This window comes from Marmota flaviventris, chromosome 18, assembly GCF_047511675.1.
Source record: "Marmota flaviventris isolate mMarFla1 chromosome 18, mMarFla1.hap1, whole genome shotgun sequence".
Classification (NCBI taxonomy): Eukaryota; Metazoa; Chordata; class Mammalia; order Rodentia; family Sciuridae; genus Marmota; species Marmota flaviventris.
The window spans coordinates 59,654,011-59,674,091 of NC_092515.1; the positions used below are offsets into that span (position 1 = coordinate 59,654,011).

A 20,081-nucleotide genomic window follows, 5' to 3' on the forward strand; every position below is an offset into this window, starting at 1 on the left:
TCACAGAGTTTGGAGCCTCCTCAGTACCCACCATGGGTGGTGGTGTGGGGCACTTTACCAGAGCAAAGAGCAAGGCGGCCAGGACCGAGGATGTGCCCAGGACTCCGAAGCCAACCAGAGACCCCATGGCCCAAAGAACTTGAGCTTCCACAGGGCAACAGGGGCCGGGACGGAGGCCCATCTTGGAGTGCAGAGGAGTTTTTGAAAAATGAGTTATTTGCCTCAGAGGCTGGGAGGGGCCGGGACACTGTCCTGAAAACTGGTAAATAAAGGACAGGACTTTGCGTCTTTCTGCCCTTCCCATGCCCACTGCTGACACGAGGAAGGTGTCCCCAGGCACGTAGAGTTGTCCTGAGGGGCCATGTGCCAGGCAGAGTGATGGCCGACAAGAAAGTCCACGTCCCAGTCCTGGCCCTGCAGGTGTGTCTGCCTACGTGGCAAAAGGGGCCGTGCAGGTGCAGTGGGGGTCAGGAGCTGGAGGGACGCCCCTGGCCATTGGGGGCTCAGCGTGGTCATGTGGGTCCTTACAGGGAGAGGTGGGGTCAGCCGTGGGCCAGGGGAGCGGAGATGCCCTGGCTTTGAAGAGGGGGGCCCGGGACCCAGGCCCCGGAGAAGCCGCAGAAGAGCAGCCAACAGACCCTCGGGAGCCTCCAGAGGGAGCAGCCGGCCCACCCCATGCTCCTGACCTGAGCCCAGGCGGAAGAGGATCCATTAGTGTTGTTTTAAACCAATTTGTCATCATGGGTCCCGGCAGCCATCGGGGAGCAGCCGACGAGAAACCTGGAGGTTGAGGGAACATGAGGGACACTCTGGGTACCAACAGGCCTGAGGCCGTCTTCCCACTGTCAGGAGACCCCCAACCTGGGAGGGAGGGAGCGGAGTTGGGGATCGGCACCCAGGCTCCCTGCTCCCCAGCAGTGTCCCCAGGGCCGCCTCCTGCCAGCACCACTTCTCTTAAGCCGCACCTCAGCGTTAGCTTCAGGGGACCTCTGGCGAGACCATGCTGGGCGTGAGGAGTGGGAGGACAAGGCCAGCGACCAACACCTGGGTCCAGCAGACACCGCGGCCTTTGCAGTCAGCTTGCCCACGGTGCCAGGCCCACGTGGCACTGGTGGCTGTGGCCAGGCGGCCAGGCAGACAGGTGGGGTCAGCGTCACACCTCCCCTGGGATGGCCGCCTGCGGCGCTCCCTGCTCAGCAGAAGACCCTCCTGCTTCCCGCCCTGGCCTCTGCCCTTCTCGGGTTTGTGACTCTTTTTGCTTAACACACCCAGATACGGGACGGTCTCTGATGCTTGCAGCTGGGACATTTCTAACTGACCAGCCAGTGGACCTGAGAGGTATCCTGCGGCTACTGCCTGATGCCCCGGGCAGAAGCATCAAGCAAGGAAAGTTTACCTTTTAAGTTATCGTATCTCATGATGCCAGCCAGGCCACAAAGAAGCAGAATTGTATTTTTCAACTAAAGCAAATGTGTGAAACCCTTAAAAATCATCAAACGTAGAAACTTTGGGGAGACGACATCTCTCCCAGGAGCAGCACTCAGACTCGAGGTCAGGGGCAGGTGCTGAACTGGGAGTCTCCCCTCACCTTCCTGTCCTTAGAAGCCCTGTGGGGTGGGCAGTCTGATTCTTCTGATCGAGTTAGTAAGAAGTGACCCTCAGGGAGTGGGACAGTTTGTCAAGGACTCAGGAGGTCAGTGGTAGGGGTAGAAATGGCCCAGAGTGGACCTAGTTCCTAATTGTCCACATCAGCCCTTCTATCTGCCAAAACCCCCTACGCCGTCTTCTCCCCACTCCCCAACTTGGCCCCAAACACCCGTGGAAGACCCTGAAGCTTGTGGGGCTCCAAGAGCCCCAAACCTGGGTAGTTCCCAGCAACGGGACCCCATGGTCACGGTCAGCACTGCAGACCACCTGATGCCTCCTGAGGGTCAGGAAGGGTACCCACCCTCTGCCATCAGCGAACACAAGTCTACAAGAGCTGTGGCTCCCCAGAGCACCCCCCAACCCGCCCCTGCACACCTGGAAGCCCTGTGGATCCACCTCGGCTCCCTGGGGCCAGTACATTCCTGGCACCTTCGTGAGCACCTGCAGGCTGTGCTGACTGACCCCTCCAGGGGAGAGGCTGAGGCTGGGAGGGTGAAGGGCACAGCCCAGGTCCCAAGAACACGGAGGAATCTAGCTGGGGCCTGGCTCGCCCTCACCAAAGGCTTTCCCATGGAAGGGTGTGACGCAAGTCCTCTTCTAGGGACGGGCAGAGGGCCACCTCTAAGGGCGTTGCCTCCAGAGCCAGCCAAATACCCAGCTGGCTATCATTTCCTGTCCTCACCGTGGCCCAAACAACAGCCGTGGATATGGAGCAACCCTCCTGGACCCGGGTCTCACCCTACTCCCTGTCGTCCAGCCAGGCTGGACATCACTGCTTTGGAAGTCTTCCCTGGGCCTCCAAACTACACGGACATGTCCCTTTGTGTCACCACAGGGCCCTGCATGGTGACATCGGAACCCATGCCCTGTGGTTTTCAGAGCTCTTGGAGGGTGGAGACCCCTGTCTCTGTCATCTGACCCCAGTTTCCAGCACGACACAGCCCACAGGGGAGATTTCATGGGCACTTCCGGGCAGTGACCGGCTGGGACTGCCTTCCTCAACGACCTGAGAATCCTGGTCGCGCTCCTCTGCCCCATGCTCGGCCCCGCTGTGGCGTCCTTCCATGCCTGCAGGAGGGGACACTCAAAACAGGTGGTGGACAGATGGACAGGTGGAGCCCCTCATCTGAGGCAGTGTAGCCTGATGGTTAGGAGGGCGGCAGAGGCCGGGATGCAAAACGTGGCTTTGCCTCCTCTGACCGCGTGGCTTGGTTGGGTTCCGCGACCACTGCATGTCTTGGATCCTGGCTTGAGTCAGGTTCCCGGAAGAGGCCCTGAGACAAACACTGTGTGCAAGTGACGTATTGAGGAAGTGTCCCCAGCGGAAGCTGCCTGGAGTGAAGGAAGTGGAGTGGGTGGTCACAGGCCCAGGGCGCGAGCAGGTCAGTTAGGCCTGGGCCAGGCGTGTCCCCACCAGAGGTGGGAGCAAGTTCTCCCGCCTTGCAGGAAGGAGCTGAGCGTGGGTCAAGGCACGCAGGGGGCTGGAGCCTTTGCTGCCCTTCTGACCCCCACCTCCAGGCAGAGCAGTCTGGGAGCCCAGGGTGACCTCCAAAGCCCTGGGTCTTGGTGTCAGAGGGAGCATGACTGTGAGGAGGCCCTGGCTGCTGCCACCAGGTCCCCTCTGTAGAACAGGGATACAAGCACAGGTACCATCAGCCATGAGGACCTGGGGAGGGGGGAACCCAGAGCCAGGTCAGCTGCACTGGTCACTGATGTTGCCCGGGCCCCAGCCCCCTCCACTCCGCAGGCCCTCGATAACTGTTTGCTGGATGAACGAGCCAGCTCCCTGCTGCTCAGATGGGGCTCATGGTTCACCCCTTCGCCACCCAGACCGCCGACCCAAAGTCTCTTGTATCCAGTGGGCCTGGTACAAATAGCATCAAGACCCAGCTGAGGAGGGAGCTGACCCTATGGCAGCTGTGGCATCTCGTCCTATGCCCCAGGAACATGGGGTCTTCCAAGGTGCATGAACATGGTCATGGTCCTAGCTCTGGCCTCCTTCGGCTTCACCAAGTCCAAGATGTTCTGCTGCCTCTGGCCACAGCTTTCTCACTCAGTTATCAAGACAACTAAATTTAAAGCACCTAAAGCCACGCTCTCCTCCCTGAACTGGGAATTAAACTGGAGACAGAGTCCGCCTGGTCCAGGTGGAGCTGACCACCCTGGGGGACAGACCAGGAGCAGAACAGCAGGTCTGGTCAGTGAGCAGAAATGCTCGGGAGGACACAGCAGAGGAACTGGGGCCGGGAGATGGAGGTGGGTACTGCTTAGCTCTAAAGTTTATTTTGAAGTAATTACTGATTTATAGGAAGGTACAAAGATTGGACAGAGAGATCTTGGGTACCCTTCCCTCAGTTTCCCTGGGAATTACATCTGACGGCCGTGCCACATCAGAGCCAGGAAAGTGACCCTGCTGCTGCGTGGGTGTGCGATCTCTGCTGTTCGGTCACTTGCAGAGACGCATGTGGCCACCACCTCCAGGACGCAGGTCTGTCCTGGCACCACGCAGATGTCCCATGCTGTCCCTTTGTCACCACACCCTTGCCATCCCCACTCTGCACTCCATCTCTACAATTCTGTCATCTCAAGAACGTGATGTGAGCAGAACCTGCGGTGTGTGACCTGGAGACTCACAGATGTCCTTCTCTGGACTCCCTGGTTTCTACATTCTCACTCTCCGTTGCTCTCTCACCCTCTCCTCCTCGGCCCCTGAACACTTCATGGTGTATTTCCCAAAGCCAGGGACATTCTCTTACATAACGGAGGTGCAGTGTGACAGTACAGAAGCCACGTGGCACGATGCTGGCACCTTCAGACCTTACCACAGCGCCCCCCGCCCTTCCCGCTAACCCCCCTGGTGGCAGAAGATAAAGACGTATTTTCCTGATCCAGGATCTGATTGAGGACTGTGAGTCGCACGTGATTGTGGGGACTTGTTAGTCCCCTTAGATCTGGAACATTCCACCACCTTTCCTTGAAGGAAGGAGGCAGTTCTTTCTTGACACCCTTGATGAGATGTTGGTGGGGCAGAAGCGCCGTGCGTCCCTGTGCCTGGAGCCAGGGACATACACATCATTTGTTGGTGCCCGAGGACGGCGACGTGGGTCTCTGGGTCAGGCTGGGTCTGCCAGGCTCCTCCCTGCAAGGTGACTGTTTCCCACTGTGGCTGCCAAGCACCTGGGCACACTCTCCGCGCCCTCCCAGATACCCGCGTTCTCCTTAAGCCGTTTACCTGTCTCCCGGGACACAGCTTCTTATGGACGGGAATTTCCCTGGAGGGTCACACAGGACGAGCAAGTTCCAGTCAGTGGTCAGGCCAGCAGCAGGGCAGCGGGGTACGTGCTTCAGTTGGGGTGCTGAGGGAAGGCTTGACGCCCAGGCCTGAAAGAAGGGAGGGTAGGACTCCAGGAACAGCTTGGGGAGAGTGCCAGGTGGAGGGGCCTGGTGCCCCGCGGGAGGGTGGCAGGACTGAGCTCAACTTGTGTGACAAACGGCCAGACAGGGGCTGCAGCATTGGGAGGCTTGAGGGGCCTGTGGCCAGGATGGGCAGTCTGGCTTCTCTGCAAGGTGACGCCGTGTCCAGGCTACTTTCAAAATATTTTATTAAGATAACATATACAGAACATAAAAGCCACCACTTTTACCAACTTGGGCGATTCAGTGGGCTTTAGTGTATTCACCAGGGCAAGCAACCATGCCCTCTAGCCTGTTCCAGAACATTCTCATCACCCAGAGGAGCTTCTCCACGTCCCCACGTGGCCCGCCCCAGAGGAAGCAGGCCATGCACTACCCACTTCCTGTCCCTGTGGACGAGTGTCCCTCGGTTCTTGTCAACGGAAGCCTGCGGTCCAGGCCTTCCCCATCTGGATTCTCTCAGTGTGACGCCCCCGAGGCTCGTCCGCGTTTCAGTGCGGGCTGGCACCTTGGTCCTACCCGAGGCCAGGGAGTGTCCTCCACGTGGAGAGACCACTGTGTACCAGCTCGCTGCTGATGGACATTTGGGTTCTCGGTGCACAATGCCTTCTCTTAAACTGAAGCTCACAAAGGGCCGCCACTCTGCGGGAGCCACGGGCACAGTGGGACCGCCCCTGTGGGACAAGGCTCCGAGGGCCTCTGAAGAGCAGCCACGTTCCATTACAACCTGGAGGGTGAGCAGGAGGCAGCGGGGCCAAAGGACAGGTCAGGCAGGGGCTGCGGGAGGAAGGGGGCTTGGGTGGCAGGGTGGACAGATGGGGACAGAGTCTGGGACTGAGGCCTGATGGGCCTTGAAGGGGACTGGACTCTAATGCTGGGGGTGACAGGATCCAGTATGTGACATGACCAGGGTGCCAGGACTTTCAGCCACAAAACAGATACTTCTGTGAATGGGGGGGGGGACAAGAACTGGCGGGTTTCAGCAGGACCACCTGGGGCCGCTGTGCTTTGGATGGGCATTCTCGTAGCTCTGGGAGACGCCTTTGAACTTTCAAAATGAGAGTGAATTTTCAAAGGGGTCAAATTTCCAACAGTCTAATGTCCGGAAAAGGTAAATCTGCAGAGATAGTGAAAAGATCGGAAGGTGCCAGGGGTCCAGGAAAGGTGGGGCAGAATGGGGGGCGCGGGGGGCTCAGGGCAGTGACTGCATTCCCTGCGACACTGTAGTGGTGGGTGCGTGTCATAACCACCAAGTGGGACCCTGAGGGAAGGGAACAGTGGACTTCTGCAGGCCACGTCCATGGCTGGGATGCTGTCTGTCTGTCTGTCTCACACACACACACACACACACACACACGGACACTGGACGCGGACAGGAGAAACTCAAGGTGAGGCACCCAGGAACTCTGTATTTTCTGTGCAATTTTTCTATAAACCTAAAACTGCTCCAAAAATAAGGGAGCCATTTATATTTCATCAATGCCAGATTATTTAGTGGACAAAATCCTCCCAATCGCTAGCCGTTGGCCTGGGGAAGGTGTGTGAAGAGGGGCCCTGGAGAAGGGCAGTGAGGAGTCCTTTCCCCACCAGAGTCCTTGTTGGTTCTGCCTCCTCACCCCACAGGAAGATCTCCAGGTACACCTCCACCTTCTAGAAGGTTCTGCCCAAGGTCACTCCTTCCTCCTCTGAACAGCCTTTGGTAAATAGACTTATTCATGTGCCAGGTGCCAACCATTATGGTGGCTCCTTGAAGGTGACAAGGAGCCCCAGGCCTGCCCAGCCCAGGGGAAGTGCCGGCCAGTGGCTGCTGGCATCTGCTGCTCTGTGGGAGGAGGGGGAGGCCAGGCATCCCGGCTATGTTGACCTCGCGGTCTCCGAGTCGCTGGGCCCTGGCATCATGTTCCACAGGTCTGAGCCTGTCCCTCCTGGTGGGAGGGAGTGAAGCCCCCAGAAGCCCACCAAGGTCACAGCTGTGGGAGGTGCTGGCCCAGGTCTGTCTGGAGGAAGTGACCATGGAAGTGTGAGGCCTGGTACCTGGGGGCCCTGGGCTCACCTGAGCTTGGTGAAGATGAGGGGCTGGTTCGCATCAGGGGTCCCCTAGCCTGGGGCTGGCTTTGCCCCTCTCTGCTTGGCGTCCTCTGCACAAGACCCCCCCGTTGGGGTGCCCTGTTTACTTTCCCTGGTGGCACTGCCCACCACAGTGGCCTCCCAGCTGCTGCAGTAAATGGCCACTGCCTGGGTGGCCGGCACTGCGGATGCTCTTCTTCCTCAGTTCTGGAGGCCAGAGTTTCAAACCCAGGGCTCGCAGGGCCAGCTCCCTGTGCGGGCTCCAGGGGAGGCTCCTTCCTGCCTCTCCCAGCCTCCAGCGCCCCAGTGCCCCTCGGCTAGTGCCCGTCACTCCAGCCCTGCCTCCATCTTCACGTGGCTCTTCTCCTGTCCCCGGAGTTAACTGTCACCCAGTTGAGGTCCTCGGCAGAAGTACGTCCATGAAGACCCCTCCCAGTAAGGTCACACTCCGTTTCCAGGGACCAGGATGGGACACACGTGTGCTTGCTGCTTGAAAATATGTGCTGAATGAAATGCACTTCAGCTGCAGCGTCCAGGTCTCTCCGCCTGTGAGAGCCTCGTGCTGAGCACACAGTTCTTCACACAGAGGGCCTGTGCAGGAAGCCAGGGCTCCAGCTAGCTCTTACACCTGCACAGGCGTCTCAAGCCACCTTTGTACGGTGCACCCCTGAAAAGGTCGCCTTCAATGCCAGACTTGTGAGTGAAGTTAATTACCAAGTAAATTCCAGGTGCCTCTGCGACAGGTGCCTTGTCAGGAGACAGTGGTGGGTAATGGGATGACACCACCTTCAGAGAGAGTGAGCCGGGGTTGACGAGCCAGGCCGCCAGGCCGCCATGCCCGCGGTGCCTGCGGCAGACATTTCAGGAAAGACTGGATGCCTGCTCAGGTCCCGCCCTGGGCTCTCATCCACGGCCCGTGTGCCAGGCGGGGTCACGCTCAGCTGCCACCCTCAGGAAGTCAGGCAGCTGCGTGGCCTCTAGAAGTCTCCAGACAGAAACAACAAACCAGCAAACAAACTCGGAGAGGAAGGAGAATCTTGAAGATGACCGAGACGACCGTGGACTCTATAGGAGGTGAGAGGCCAAGAGGGACCCTGAGGACAGTTACAGACGGCAGGTGTGACTGCTGGGCGCGGGGGCGTTGGAACACCCTGCTCGTTTCAAAATCAAAGTGAAAGATGAAGGCGAGGAGAAGAGTGCTTGCCTCAAGAAGCCTGCAAAGGAGGCGTGAGAGGGGCCGAGAAGCCAGTGGACTCACCACGGCTTAGCAGAACCCGGGGAACACCAGCGGGCACCGAAGAAAATGGCTCAGGAGAGAGGCTGAAAGGGGACATGCTTCTCTTGCCTTCCCATGTCTGACCAGTAGCCTCCACTAAACAAGGGCACGAACCCCATAACTAGAAAGTCAGGGTGAACAGACGCAGAGAAAACACCAACAATGTACAAAGAACGCACCAACTTCGTCTGGATTGGTTTTGGTTTGGGTACTGGGGATTGAACCCAGGGGCACTCAAACACTGAGCCACATCCCTGGCCATTTTTTTTTTTTTTTTTGTATTTTATTTAGACACAGGGTCTCACTGAGTTGCCTAAGTCCTTGCTAAGTTGCCGTGGCTGGCCTTGAACCCACCATCCTCCTGCCTCAGCCTCCAGAGTCCCTGGGATTCCAGGAGTGCGCCACCCACACACCAACTAGTGCCATCAAAACGCTTAGGGAAAGGGCACACAGGTCCATCACCGGCTCAGGAAAGGCACATGCAGCAGATGTGTGGCAGGCTGCATTGACTAATCACCATGCAAAACCGGTGCCCATCAAGGGGTGCCCGGTCATAGCTTATCTCTCTGGGGTCCACTCCAATGTTCTTGTTCTCCACCCCAATACCTACATGGAGGGCACTCTCAAGCCTTGCCGTCTCCGGGTTGGACAGGGACCATGGTGATGGGATCTGAGAGATGGGAGTTTCAGGGGGAAGGCGGAGGCCGGAGTCCTACCTGCCGTTGTGGGTGCCACACCACCTGGAGAAGGCTCCCTGGTCAGCACTCTTGGGAAACCCTGAGTTCCTGGCCCTCAGGTGTTCTGTCCCGGATCAGCACTAGCTTAAAATCAGGGGTGCTCGTTGGAAAGACCCTGCGAGCTCACCCTGTTCTTTTGTGTTAACCACAGCCTCTCCTGGGACTCGCCAGGTCAGGCCCTCCCAGTGCAAGCTTCAGCCTGACCTGCGCAGTGGACCTGAGGTCGGTGCTGGTCACCTCCCCTTGACCCCCCAGAGCCCTGTCCACCCTTCCCCACTCCTGGCCCAGGGAGCTGCGTCCCTGACTCCCTTGACAGCTGGCTTTGGGTCAGAGCCATGCCCTCCAGGGACATTCTCGCATCCACACAGCTGCCCCCTGCAGGTGACTGCCCTCCAGGCCCTGCACAGTAGCCACTCTCCCCACTAATGACCTCGAGTCACCGTGCACTTGCTTCTGCTCTCCCTGTGCCCTGCCCACCTTTGGAACCCTGTTTCTCAAACTCTGGGACCCTGATTCATCCAGGTAGGTGGTGACATCCTCATTTTATGGATGTGAAAACTGAGGAGCGTGGAGGTGAAGAAAGTTGTACGAGGTCACACATCAGAAAGGAAAGGACTGGAATTCCAATCTGGCCCACCCAGCTGCCCAGCTCTGCCCCTTTCCTAAGCTGGGGGGCGGGGGGGGGGCGTGCAGCCCGTGCAGGGACCTCTTTAGTTACAGTTAAAGGGGGAGATGCAGGAGAGACACCATGAGCCACCCTTGGGGAGCAGTTGAAGTCGCTGGCAAATATTTGCTTAGAAGGGGCCACTCAATTGCAAGGACAAACACATATGTCATCTCCCACAGCACCTCCCTCTACAGATGAGGACGCTGACGGCAGAGAGTGGCATGTCCTTCCCCAAAGCCACCCTCGACTCAGTGGTGGGTCTCATTGTATGGATTCTAGTCCCATCTGAAGCCAAGTCACTGCACACCCACTGTCATGCCCTGGGGGCCATGCGAGTCCAGCGGCTTCCTTGTGACAGCCTGATGAGAACATGCTGTGTGCCAAGTCCTGCCCCAGCCCCGTGCCACACTGCCCCCCGGACCCTGAATTTCACCAGGAAGGAGGTACTGTCCTGGGGGCCGTGGACAGAGAAACTCAGGAGACCTCCCAAGGCCCACTGTTAGCAGGCACCAGAGACCCTCTGCAGATGAGGGCGAGGGCCATGTTGGCTGAAGGCAGCAGTGGTCCTCCAACCTCCTGCTGCTAGGATTCCCTCCCAGGGCCCAGGGGATGAGGTCTCAGCTTTGTGTTCCACGTCAGTTACAGGGGAAGCCAGGTGGCTCATCCAGAGCCACACAGCAGCAGTTAGGGATCTGACTCAGCTCCAGGCCACGCTGCTGCCCATATGTTAGTGTTGACCAGCTTGGCTCCTCAATAGACTCCCTGTCCTGCCCCAGCGCATAGTCATACCGAAGACTCAGGGTGGGGAGGTAGGGGAACAGGATTTTAAACCAGACTTGGCCCCGGGGCTTCCTCACTCCAGGTGTTTCTTGTGATCTGACAAATTTGGGAAACAGCCCAGGATCTGAGGCACACAGCTACTCCGTTGGCTGCTGCAGTCCCCAAGGGATCAGGGGTCCCCGGAGCACTCGCGGGGCGGGGCCAGGGATGCCGAGCGCCGCCCTGTGCGCATCCCCGCCCAGGGGCGGGCCCTCACCTGGGCGGGCAGGTAGGTAGCTACCTGGTAACCTGGACTGGCCCGGGAGGCTCGGGCGCGCACAGCCGGCCGCGGCTTCGCTGGGGCCCGGAGACTCAGGCAGGGGCGGCCGCCGGCCCGACGCGAGGCCGTCGGGGACTCCTCCCTCTCACCATGGCCGAGAGACGCTTCAAGTTCCTGCAGAAACTCGCCTTCTGGGGCCGGGGCCACCAGTACCACGCGCTGGAGAGGGACGAGGTGGAAACCCTGGTGAGTCTGGGCAACCCGGTGCGGGACGTGCGACCCGACCCCGCACCCGCCCCAGTCCCCCTGCGCGCTGCGCCCCGGGCTCGGGCGGCCTCCTCCCCGGGCTGTCGGAGCGGCAGCACCCCGGGAGCCACCTGCCGCGACAGCCCATTTTGCGGATGAGCAAAGGGCCGAGAGCCAGGGACCCAGCAGGGAACCTAAGCCAGGTTTCTGCGATTTCAGAGAATTCACTTCTCCGTCTGCAGACCCAGTCTGCTGGTGGGTTTTAAAAAGGCTACAGGAACCGGAGGGCAGCGGGGATTAGAGGAATCTTTAAAAGGGGGGGAAAAAAAAAGCCCAACTGTTGAGCAATAGTAGTAAAAATTAAAGTGACCTCCCGGCTTCTCTTCCTATATCATGAATGTGCTTTTAAAAATGTGTGCGTGGACTCTGAGCCTCCAGGGGCCCCTCAGATAAACTAGCAGGGTCCTAGGCCCCAGAGCTTCTCAGGGGGCCAACTGGCCCAGCTGACAAAGAAAGCCCTTCCTGGCTGGGGTCCACCCCTTCCCTTTGCAAGCAGAGCACCTTACAAGATCCAAGGGCTGAGTTTAACTGGCCATTCAACACTGAAGCTTCTGGAAGTCCCTCCCTGAGCTTGCTCAGGAGAAAGACCCTGCAGTGGCCTTCTCACTAGTGAAGAGAACCTCAAGGTTAAATTTGATTTTTAATAGAAGTAATCTGCTGAAAAATATTTGCAACATTTAAATTTTTTTTTTTTTTGTCCCAAAGAATGCCAATAGTCAATACATTTTGGTTGCATGGTCCTTAAATACGTGTTCATTTACAAAGAGTAGGTGGTAAATCAGTGTTGCCCAGAGAGTTCTGGTGGTAGGGTAGTAAGGACTGCAGACTGCGGGACCCAGTCACTCTTCCTGTGATGAGGTGCGTGGGCATGGATAGGAACTGGTGTTGTGGCAGTTTGCCAAAGTCATTTCCCAACCACAACATTCTGTTGAAGGAGTTTGAAGTCATTTGCCAAAACGGGTTGCCTTTTCTACTTTTCCTATTTTTTTTTTTCCATCTTTTGATTTTAGCATCTGGCTGGGTATTTTGCAAGAACTCCTGATATTAGCTGGCTGTGATCAGGTTGTATAGGATATCCAGGAATTCAGGTGCAGGGTCAGTGTAACCCAAATGGAGATGCAGGTTGATCTCTCTGCCAGGTGGACTTCATTCCTCCAAAGCTTTCCAGAAGGGCCCCCCAAGGTCGGACAGGTGTCCCACCCAGCTGTGGACCCAGTGAGCCTTGGGTCAGGGGATAATTCTCAGTGTGGAGTCTCAGGGAGGCTTGGGAGGCACAAGGCCAGCTGAGGGGCAGGTGGGCTGTCTCCAGAGGTGCTCAGCTCATGTGAACACAGGAAACCCCAATAAAGGGGAATGGGGAGGGGCATGGGGGAGGGAGCTGGGAGGCACCGTCCTGCCAGGTCACGGCTCCTCCTTAGCTCCCACACTTGTGCCCTCTGAACTCTCTTTCTCAAGAAAGTCTGGAAAAGAAGTACTGTTTGCCAAGATGACCCCAGTCACTGGGCCTCTATGAGCACCTAGCTCACCATTCCTGGATGCCTCTGAGCTGTCCCCTACACCTCCCAGCCCTTGGCTCAGCTGGAGCAGGAGCTACCCCTGAGCACTGGCTGGGGCTCCTCGAGGGCCGCTGCCTGCAGGTGACGTTTATTGCAGAGGCTCACAGGTGGGCCAGTTTTCATTCCCACTAAGTCTTGGCCAGTTTTGCCAGGCTCTGGGCTGCAGGTGTGCACAGAACAAAGTCCACTGGGGAGGCCGACAGTCAGCAGAGAAACCAAGAGCTGTTTAATTTCCGACCTGGTGGTCTTGGCTGCAAGGAGAATTTAACAGCAGAGAGACTGGACGGGGGACAGGTGGCCAAGACAGAGGCAGAAGGTCCCAAGATAGAGGCATCGGAGGCCAAATTTAAGCACCGTCCTCCTGACTCCAGAGAGGGCTGCCCTGGCTACATTCAGGGTAATGAAAAGGAAGGTGTTTAAGAGACTCCTTGATTCTGTGAATGGAAAAAGCTTCTCTTTGCTGACCTGACATTAAGGGAAGGAGAACGTTGGACCAGAAATTCCTGCTTCCGGGATGACACACGGTGCCAACTCTGGGGAAGCAGTTTCTCCCTCGGGGCTCCCGTCTCTTCCCCAAAGCAGGCTTGGGCTGGTGTCTGTGCTGCCCTCCGGGGCTGCTGAGCCCATTCATCCTCCTGGGCACTCCACAGCAGGCCTGAGTTCCAGCAGATGGACACCTGCCATGGCACCTGCTCATCCAACCCAGATTCCCAGAACTTGCCCAGGGATGGGTGCTGAGAAAGATGCACATACTCCCTGCCCTCGGGGCATCATGCAGGTGGGCAGGGGTGGGTGCCGAGCCACAGGTTACAGTTGACCACAGTGACAGGTACCTAGGAGCTGTCAAGGAGAAGTGATGTTTAGCATGAATAGAAGTGGGGAGATGGGAGGTGGCACGGCAGGTGGTGGAGAGTTGGAGGGAGACCCAGGCTGTACACGTGGCCCCCAGATCTTTGCTAGGAAGAATCTGGGCTTCATCCATAAAGCGTCGGGACCTCAAAGGGCTTTAAGTCAGGATGTGGCACTTGTCATTTAGAGATGTGCCATACATGTTAGGAGCATGTTACAGAACAGTCACAGGCAGAGTTGTGTTTTATGAGATCACACCCGCTGTAGAGAGACAGAGTACGAGGTGGAATTCTGGGGGCCACACACACATCCTTAGCCTGGCCTTGTCCACACTCAGCAGGAATCATTTGTGATTCTCAAACTTGTGGACATCTTAAGGAAATGGCCTACAGGCCCCAGCATTGTCTTAGATGCATTGAAGTGTGGCTTTAATAAGAATAGGCAAAGACCTGCAATAAAAATAGCTACATGCTTTTAACTCAGCTATAAAATAAAACCAAGTTTATAATAAAATTATAAACTACAAACATAACGACTTTATTTTAAGGGGACTGGTGATTTACTAAAATTCCATCGGTGATACTGGGTGGCTGGTTAGTTATGTAGTGCTGGATACCAGACTACCATGTTGCATCCTGTGTTATCTGTTGGGAACCGTGGGCTCCGTCTGGGTGCCTCCTAGTGAGTGCGCCTGTCCCTGGGTCTTGCTGGCTAGGGCCATAGTCTCTCCTGAAGGCCACTTCCAAGCTCACCCCGTGGCCATGGGCAGGCCTGTTCCCTCGCACATGGGTCTCCCCGCAGGGCTGCCTGTGACACGGCAGGTGGAATCTTCAAGAGGCCGAGAGAGCATCCGTGAAGAGACGGGCACCACAGCACTTTGTAACTCGGGGAGGGAATGAGGTCTCCTGACTTCTGCCGTCCTCTGCTCATTGGAGCAAGTCCAGGCCCTGTCCACCCTCAACTGAAGGGTTCCACACTGTGCATGCATACGGGGTGGTCAGGGACAGGTGTTTAGGGCTCTCTCAGAGGCAGCCCTCCACAATGTGGAAAGACGTATTTTTTGGATGGTTCAGATAAAAAAGCCAAGCACGCCCGACCTGGAGTCTGCCCAAGCTCTCTGCTGTTGCTAGTGTTTCTGTCGAGCTCTGCTCTTTATTTGGACTCCTGAATCTTGACTTTGATAACCCTCCTGCCAAGATCATCTGTTTTCATGTTTGTGCACAAAATCACACTCAAATAGGCCAGGAATTCGTTTGCTAGTTTGGGAAGATCACCCTAAGTCCTGAACCCGCTGCCTGTCAGCGGCAGCCTGTGAATCCCAGTCTGAAAGGCCACTTGGTCACTGCAGAACCCGCGGGTCACCAGCAGGTGAGGAGAGCACTGGGCGCGCCGAGAGTACTTCTTCTCTTGTGCTTGGTTGTGCTATACTCGTGGTGCTCACCGCAGGGCAGGGTTCTGTGTGTGAGGCCTGGATGTGAGCAGGCCCCTGCTGGTGACTCCGCCCTCCGCATTCAGGTAATTTACACTTGACTCACCAGTTCCACAACTGAGCTGTGGTGACCTGATCCTTCTGCTAGCAGCCTGTGTGGTTGTCATGGGTGCGAGTGTGTGCACCGTGTCGCATCATGGTTCTGAGTTATCAGCTGTGCAGCCCGGGAACTTCCGTCAGTGGGGTCTCGGGGAGCTCGAGGGAGGGCCTTGACCGTGTCTGAAGGCCTCGGAATCTGTGCTCACTTCCCACCGAGGATCGGCCAGAGAGAGTCAGCGGAACCCGCATTCAGGGGCCTCCCAATCCCAGAGCATTTGCAGGGTGTCTTGAGGGCTAATGTGACTGGTGGCCTTGGCAGGGGCTGTAAGTGGCATTGCCAGGCCTGGATGCAGTTGGCCAGCTGGGAGGCAGGAACACGTTCCCAGCCACTGCCTGGGGCACATGGAGAGGAGGGAATGGGATGGCCAGGCCTCTCTCCTGCTGTTCTCCCCGGTCTGGGGCTTGATCTCCGTTCCTAGAAGGACTCCAGCATGATTGGGTTGGGCTCCACTGTAATGACCCCGGTCAGGCCCTGTGTGCCACGCAGGCATGTCCTGGGGTCCTGGGGTTAGGCCTCCTGCACAGGAATGGGTGGGGTGGAATGACAGCCCAGGACACGTTCCTGGGAGGAAATATGTAGAGGGGTGTTTGTCTTGGGGTGCTGCGGCCACAGTGGGGGAATGTGTGGTTTTCCCTGGTGGTTGCAGAGCCTCCTGAGGTCATGCTTATGGAGTCCCTGATGTGCCCCAGGTGCTTGGTGGGGACAGCGCTGGCGGAACAGCATTGCCGTGGGTTTCTGTTGGGCTTTGTTGACCAGCTGAGGGAGGAGGGCCCAGAAGAACACACGTGGTTTGGCCCAAGGTGGACCCAAGTACAGACAGGGACAAAGTGTGAGATTCCTGAGTCTGGAGGGAAAGAGACGTGTACGTGGTCACGTGCTCTGGTCCAACCCCGACACGGGCCTCCCTACTGGACAGTTCTGATTGTTCCATGTGTTGTCCCAGGACAACCCGTGTGCTTCTCAGGAGCTCCCCGTCTTTGGCTCCAGCCAGACTGACTTGGGGCTCCATAAATGCAGGCTGAACCTGAATCTGGGACCTGCCGAGGGCACAGTGCAAGTCCTTGAATCCCTTGGCCCGGATCCCCCTGGTGCTGTACCACCCACCCTCGCCACCCGCTTCCGCACACAGATTGCATGCAGGGGCTCCACTGCCCCAGGATTTCTCCCCAAGGGTTCCTAACACAGAGCCATGCCTCTGTGTCCACAGTGGAGCCTGAACATGCGCCACTGTCACCATCCCGTCTGCAGACTCCACCCACGTGCTGCTCGATGACAGCAGAAGGACCCATCCAGGGTGCATTGCCTGTGCCGTCCATCTCCCACCCTCCCCTGGGATGCAGTAGTCCCATGGGTCTTCCTTGTCTTTCATGTCCTTGACATTCTTGAAGGTCACAATTTTGCAGACTGTCCTTGTGGTAGGACTCGGGCTATGCATTTATGGTGGGACCGTTGTAAGGCGGTGCCATGTCCTCCTCTTGCCTCTCAGGAGGTAGGGATGCTGTTGTCCCCTAGCCCTTGGCTGAGGTGGTGTCTGCCTGGTCCTCCTCCCCAAAGCTAGTGTGTCCCCTTCGCACGGTAGCATCTCAAGGGGAGACGGCTGAGAGTGTGCGGGTGTCCTCGCTTGCCTGACACCATTGCTGTCCAGTGTTGCCGAGTGGTTTCCAAATTCCACGTCCCTCTGTTTGCTCTCGTTCTGCTCTAAGAAACAGCCCCCGCAACAGCCTTTCACTCGGTCACATCACTGTGAGCCCACACCCTCTTTGATTAAACAAGGTCTGTTGCTGTCAATATGTATTCAGTGTGCTCACAGTGTCCCTGATTTGGCCGGCAGAGCCCCCTCCTGGGCCCTCTCGACTCTCCCGAGCACCCTTTGCACATATCATCTCAGCCCTTTTGAGATACGAGGGAATTTCAGGTTCCTCTGTCCCTTCGCTGCCCCAGCGGGGAAGTCGGCCTCTGCTCCCGGGTGCTCTTTGCTGAGGGAGCGTGTGCAGAAATCCAGAGCGGTGGCAGGAGTCTCAGCTGCAGATGCCTCCGGGGGCTGCCTTGGCCTCGGGGCCCTCTCCGGGGTGTGAACCCCGTCAGGCCTGTTTAGTTTTGTATCTGTGCTTCACTTTGGATCTCGACCATCGATTCCAATCCAGTAACTGGGAGTCCACTCAGGCTTCTGGTGCGTTTATAACTCCCTCGGCTGGATCCCAGCTGCCACGGGGCTCTTCCTGTGTGTAACCAGTCTCCTCATCCATCCCCAGGGACACTGGCCACCACAGCTCAGCCTCCTCTTGTCCCTGACTGCATTGTCCTCTCCGAGCAAGACACACACTCTGGACTCCCTCCGCCCCGTGGGGTGTTCTTTGCTCAGGCTGGTGGCCCCGGGGGCGCTCCTGCCCCATTTGCTGCATTTTGAATCTTGTTTCCCCCAATGAAGAACCGCTGGGCAGCCACCCTGAGTTCCTTGAGGTGCTCTTCTCCCTGCCTGCACCCAGGGCTGCAGCTCAGCAGGGGAGGATCCCGACTGGGTGCTGCTCTCTGCCCAGCGCGCCCTCTGCCCTCCGGTCATGGCCCTTACACACTCTGTCCCTCCCAGAGCCCTTTCCTTCTCTGCCCCTCTCCCAGCAGCTCAGCCTCTCCTGGATGGGAGGCCTCTGCCCCTCCTCCCTTGGTGCTGCCCCAGGCGTCACAGAACTGGTTTTCCCCCTTGGAATCGGCAGTTCACACTTGTGGTTTGGGTTCAAGAAGGCACAAAACATGGGGCTGGGGCCGGGGCTCAGTGGTGGAGCGCTAGCCTAGCAGGTGGGAGGCCCTGGGTTCGAGCCTCAGCACCACCTATAGATAAATGAATGAAGTAAAGGTCCATCAACATCTAAAAATACATAAGAAAAAAAGAAGAAGAAGGCACGGAACAGTGTCCTCCAGTCTCTGCCCTCGACCACCCAGCCTCGAGCCCAGAGACAGCCCGAGTCGCAGCGTCCTGTGGATTCCGCCCAAGGTCGGCCTGTATAGGCCTTGGCCTGCTGCTCTGCACAGGCCAGTGTACTCGCGGTGTCCTGGGGCTGCTTCTCCCCTCTCCACCTCCGGTCATGGTTCCACACTTGGGAAACGGGCCTGGCAGTATCCACTGACACTGGACCCTGCCTGCCCTGTGGCCCAGCAGTGCCGAGCCGGGAATGTCCCCGGGGTTATATGCACCAGAACATTCTCCTGGGAAGGGTCATGGCTGTGGGCTGTCACAGCCCAAGCTGGACATGACCTATGTGCCAACCACACACAAACCACTCGATAAACTGCGGTGTGCCTATGCAGAGGGAGGCGTGGGACCCTGATGACAGCAGAGAAGGAATGAGCCTTTAATGGCTCCATCCGGTGGGTCTCGCCAGGACCACGTTCAGCAAGAGAAGCCAGTTCAAGAGCACGAGTCTGACGCTTGCACAGACTTCCAAGGCAGCAGAGCAGACCCCGTTGACAGAAGTCCCAGTGTCAGGCACCTCTGAGGAGGTCAGCAGGCAGGAGGGCAGCATGGTGGGCTGGGGAGGCACGGAGCCCGGGGCTCAGAGAGCCGGTTCCTTCCGGGGTGGACAGGGTGGTTTTCCGTTGCTGCTGTAGCAGCGCCACAACTTCGGTGGCTTAAGACAGCACCCAAGTGCCGCTCTGGAGGATGAGGTCCGGCGTGGGTCCCCAGGGCTGACAAGAGGTGTGGGCGGGGCGGGTCCCCCGAGGGACCTGGCTCCTGCCTTCTGCAGCTTCTCCCTGACCCTCCTCTCCCCAGGACCTCGTGGTGACACTGCCCCAAGCCAGGACCCTCTCCCTTCCCAAGGTCCTCGATTTCATCAAGAGTCCTTTTCTCACGCGAGGCGACACGTTCCCAGGGTCCGGGGTTGCTGTGCCTGGGCTTTGGGGTGGGAGGGGCCCGGAGTCCAGCTCAGCTTATCTGTCTCCCTGCCTGTCTCCTGTCTCCCCCTCTTTGGCTCCTCGTGGAAGACCCAGGAAGGCGTTTCCCCCTCCATTTCTCCCGTTTCCACAACACCCAACCCACCGAGAGGCTCCTCCCGTTTCCTCGAGCAGTGGCTGGAGCCCCCTGTGGTGCCCACTTCAGCATTTCCTCATCTGTGAGGTGGGCAACACCCGCATCTGCCTTGAGGGAGGGGGAAACAGGTGGTCAAGGGGGTCTGGCACCCGATGTCACCTCCTTAGTGTCAGCAGGCCTGGGTGGGGTGGCGTTTTATGGCCGATGTCACCTCCTTCGTGTCAGCAGGACTGGGTGGGGTGGTGTTTTATGGCCACGACCTTCAGTTGGCTGCTGTTCTGCCTCAGGCCTTCTCCTTCCTTATCTGCCCGGCTTCTAGAAGGACTGTGGGCACCAGCTGCCTGGAGACGTCACCCACCCATGGCCTCTAGGAAGCAGAGGGGCCCCCGCCCGGCTTGGTCCCCAGGGTGTTCCTGGGGCCCCGGGCCCTTCTCTCTGTCCCTGGCCTGCTGCCCAGCCCTTTCTCCTCTGCAAGACGGAGGCCCTCAAGGGACCCAGTGGGTGGGCTGAGTGTGACTTCAGCCCAGGCGTCCTGCACTCAGGACACACAGAGTGCCCTGGGGGATTTTCCCACCCTGTGGCCGCTCCCCACTCCTCAGTGGGTCCGGCGTGGGCCATGGCAGGTGGACCTTCACAAGAGACATGCGGCAACTGTGGATTGCTCTGAAGGCCCAGAGGACCCGTTAAAACGCAGGCTGCCAACCCAACCTGCAGCCCCGCGAGGATCGGGTCCAGGACGGGGCCCAGAAAGCTGCATTTCTCAAAGGTTCTAGGTGATGCTGGCCTGAGGTCCACACCGTAAGGACCGCCAGAGTGACGTAAAGCTAGGCAGTTGGCAGGTGTGTGCAGTTGGCAGGTGTGTGCAATTCGCAGGTGTGTGCAGTTGGCACGTCTGTGCCTGGAGGAAGGC

At 58.0% G+C, this 20,081-nt stretch overlaps 1 protein-coding gene across 1 annotated transcript in view; it reads left to right on the forward strand.

Annotated features, from left to right (window-relative positions):
* The first annotated feature begins 10,997 nt into the window (after positions 1 to 10,997).
* The window catches only part of Atp2c2 (ATPase secretory pathway Ca2+ transporting 2), a 46,634-nt gene continuing 37,550 nt past the window's right edge, over positions 10,998 to 20,081 (forward strand). Inside the window, exon 1 of the mRNA XM_027933290.3 lies at positions 10,998 to 11,093. Within this exon, the coding sequence (XP_027789091.3) occupies positions 10,998 to 11,093 (96 nt within the window). The remainder of the gene's footprint in view (positions 11,094 to 20,081) is intronic.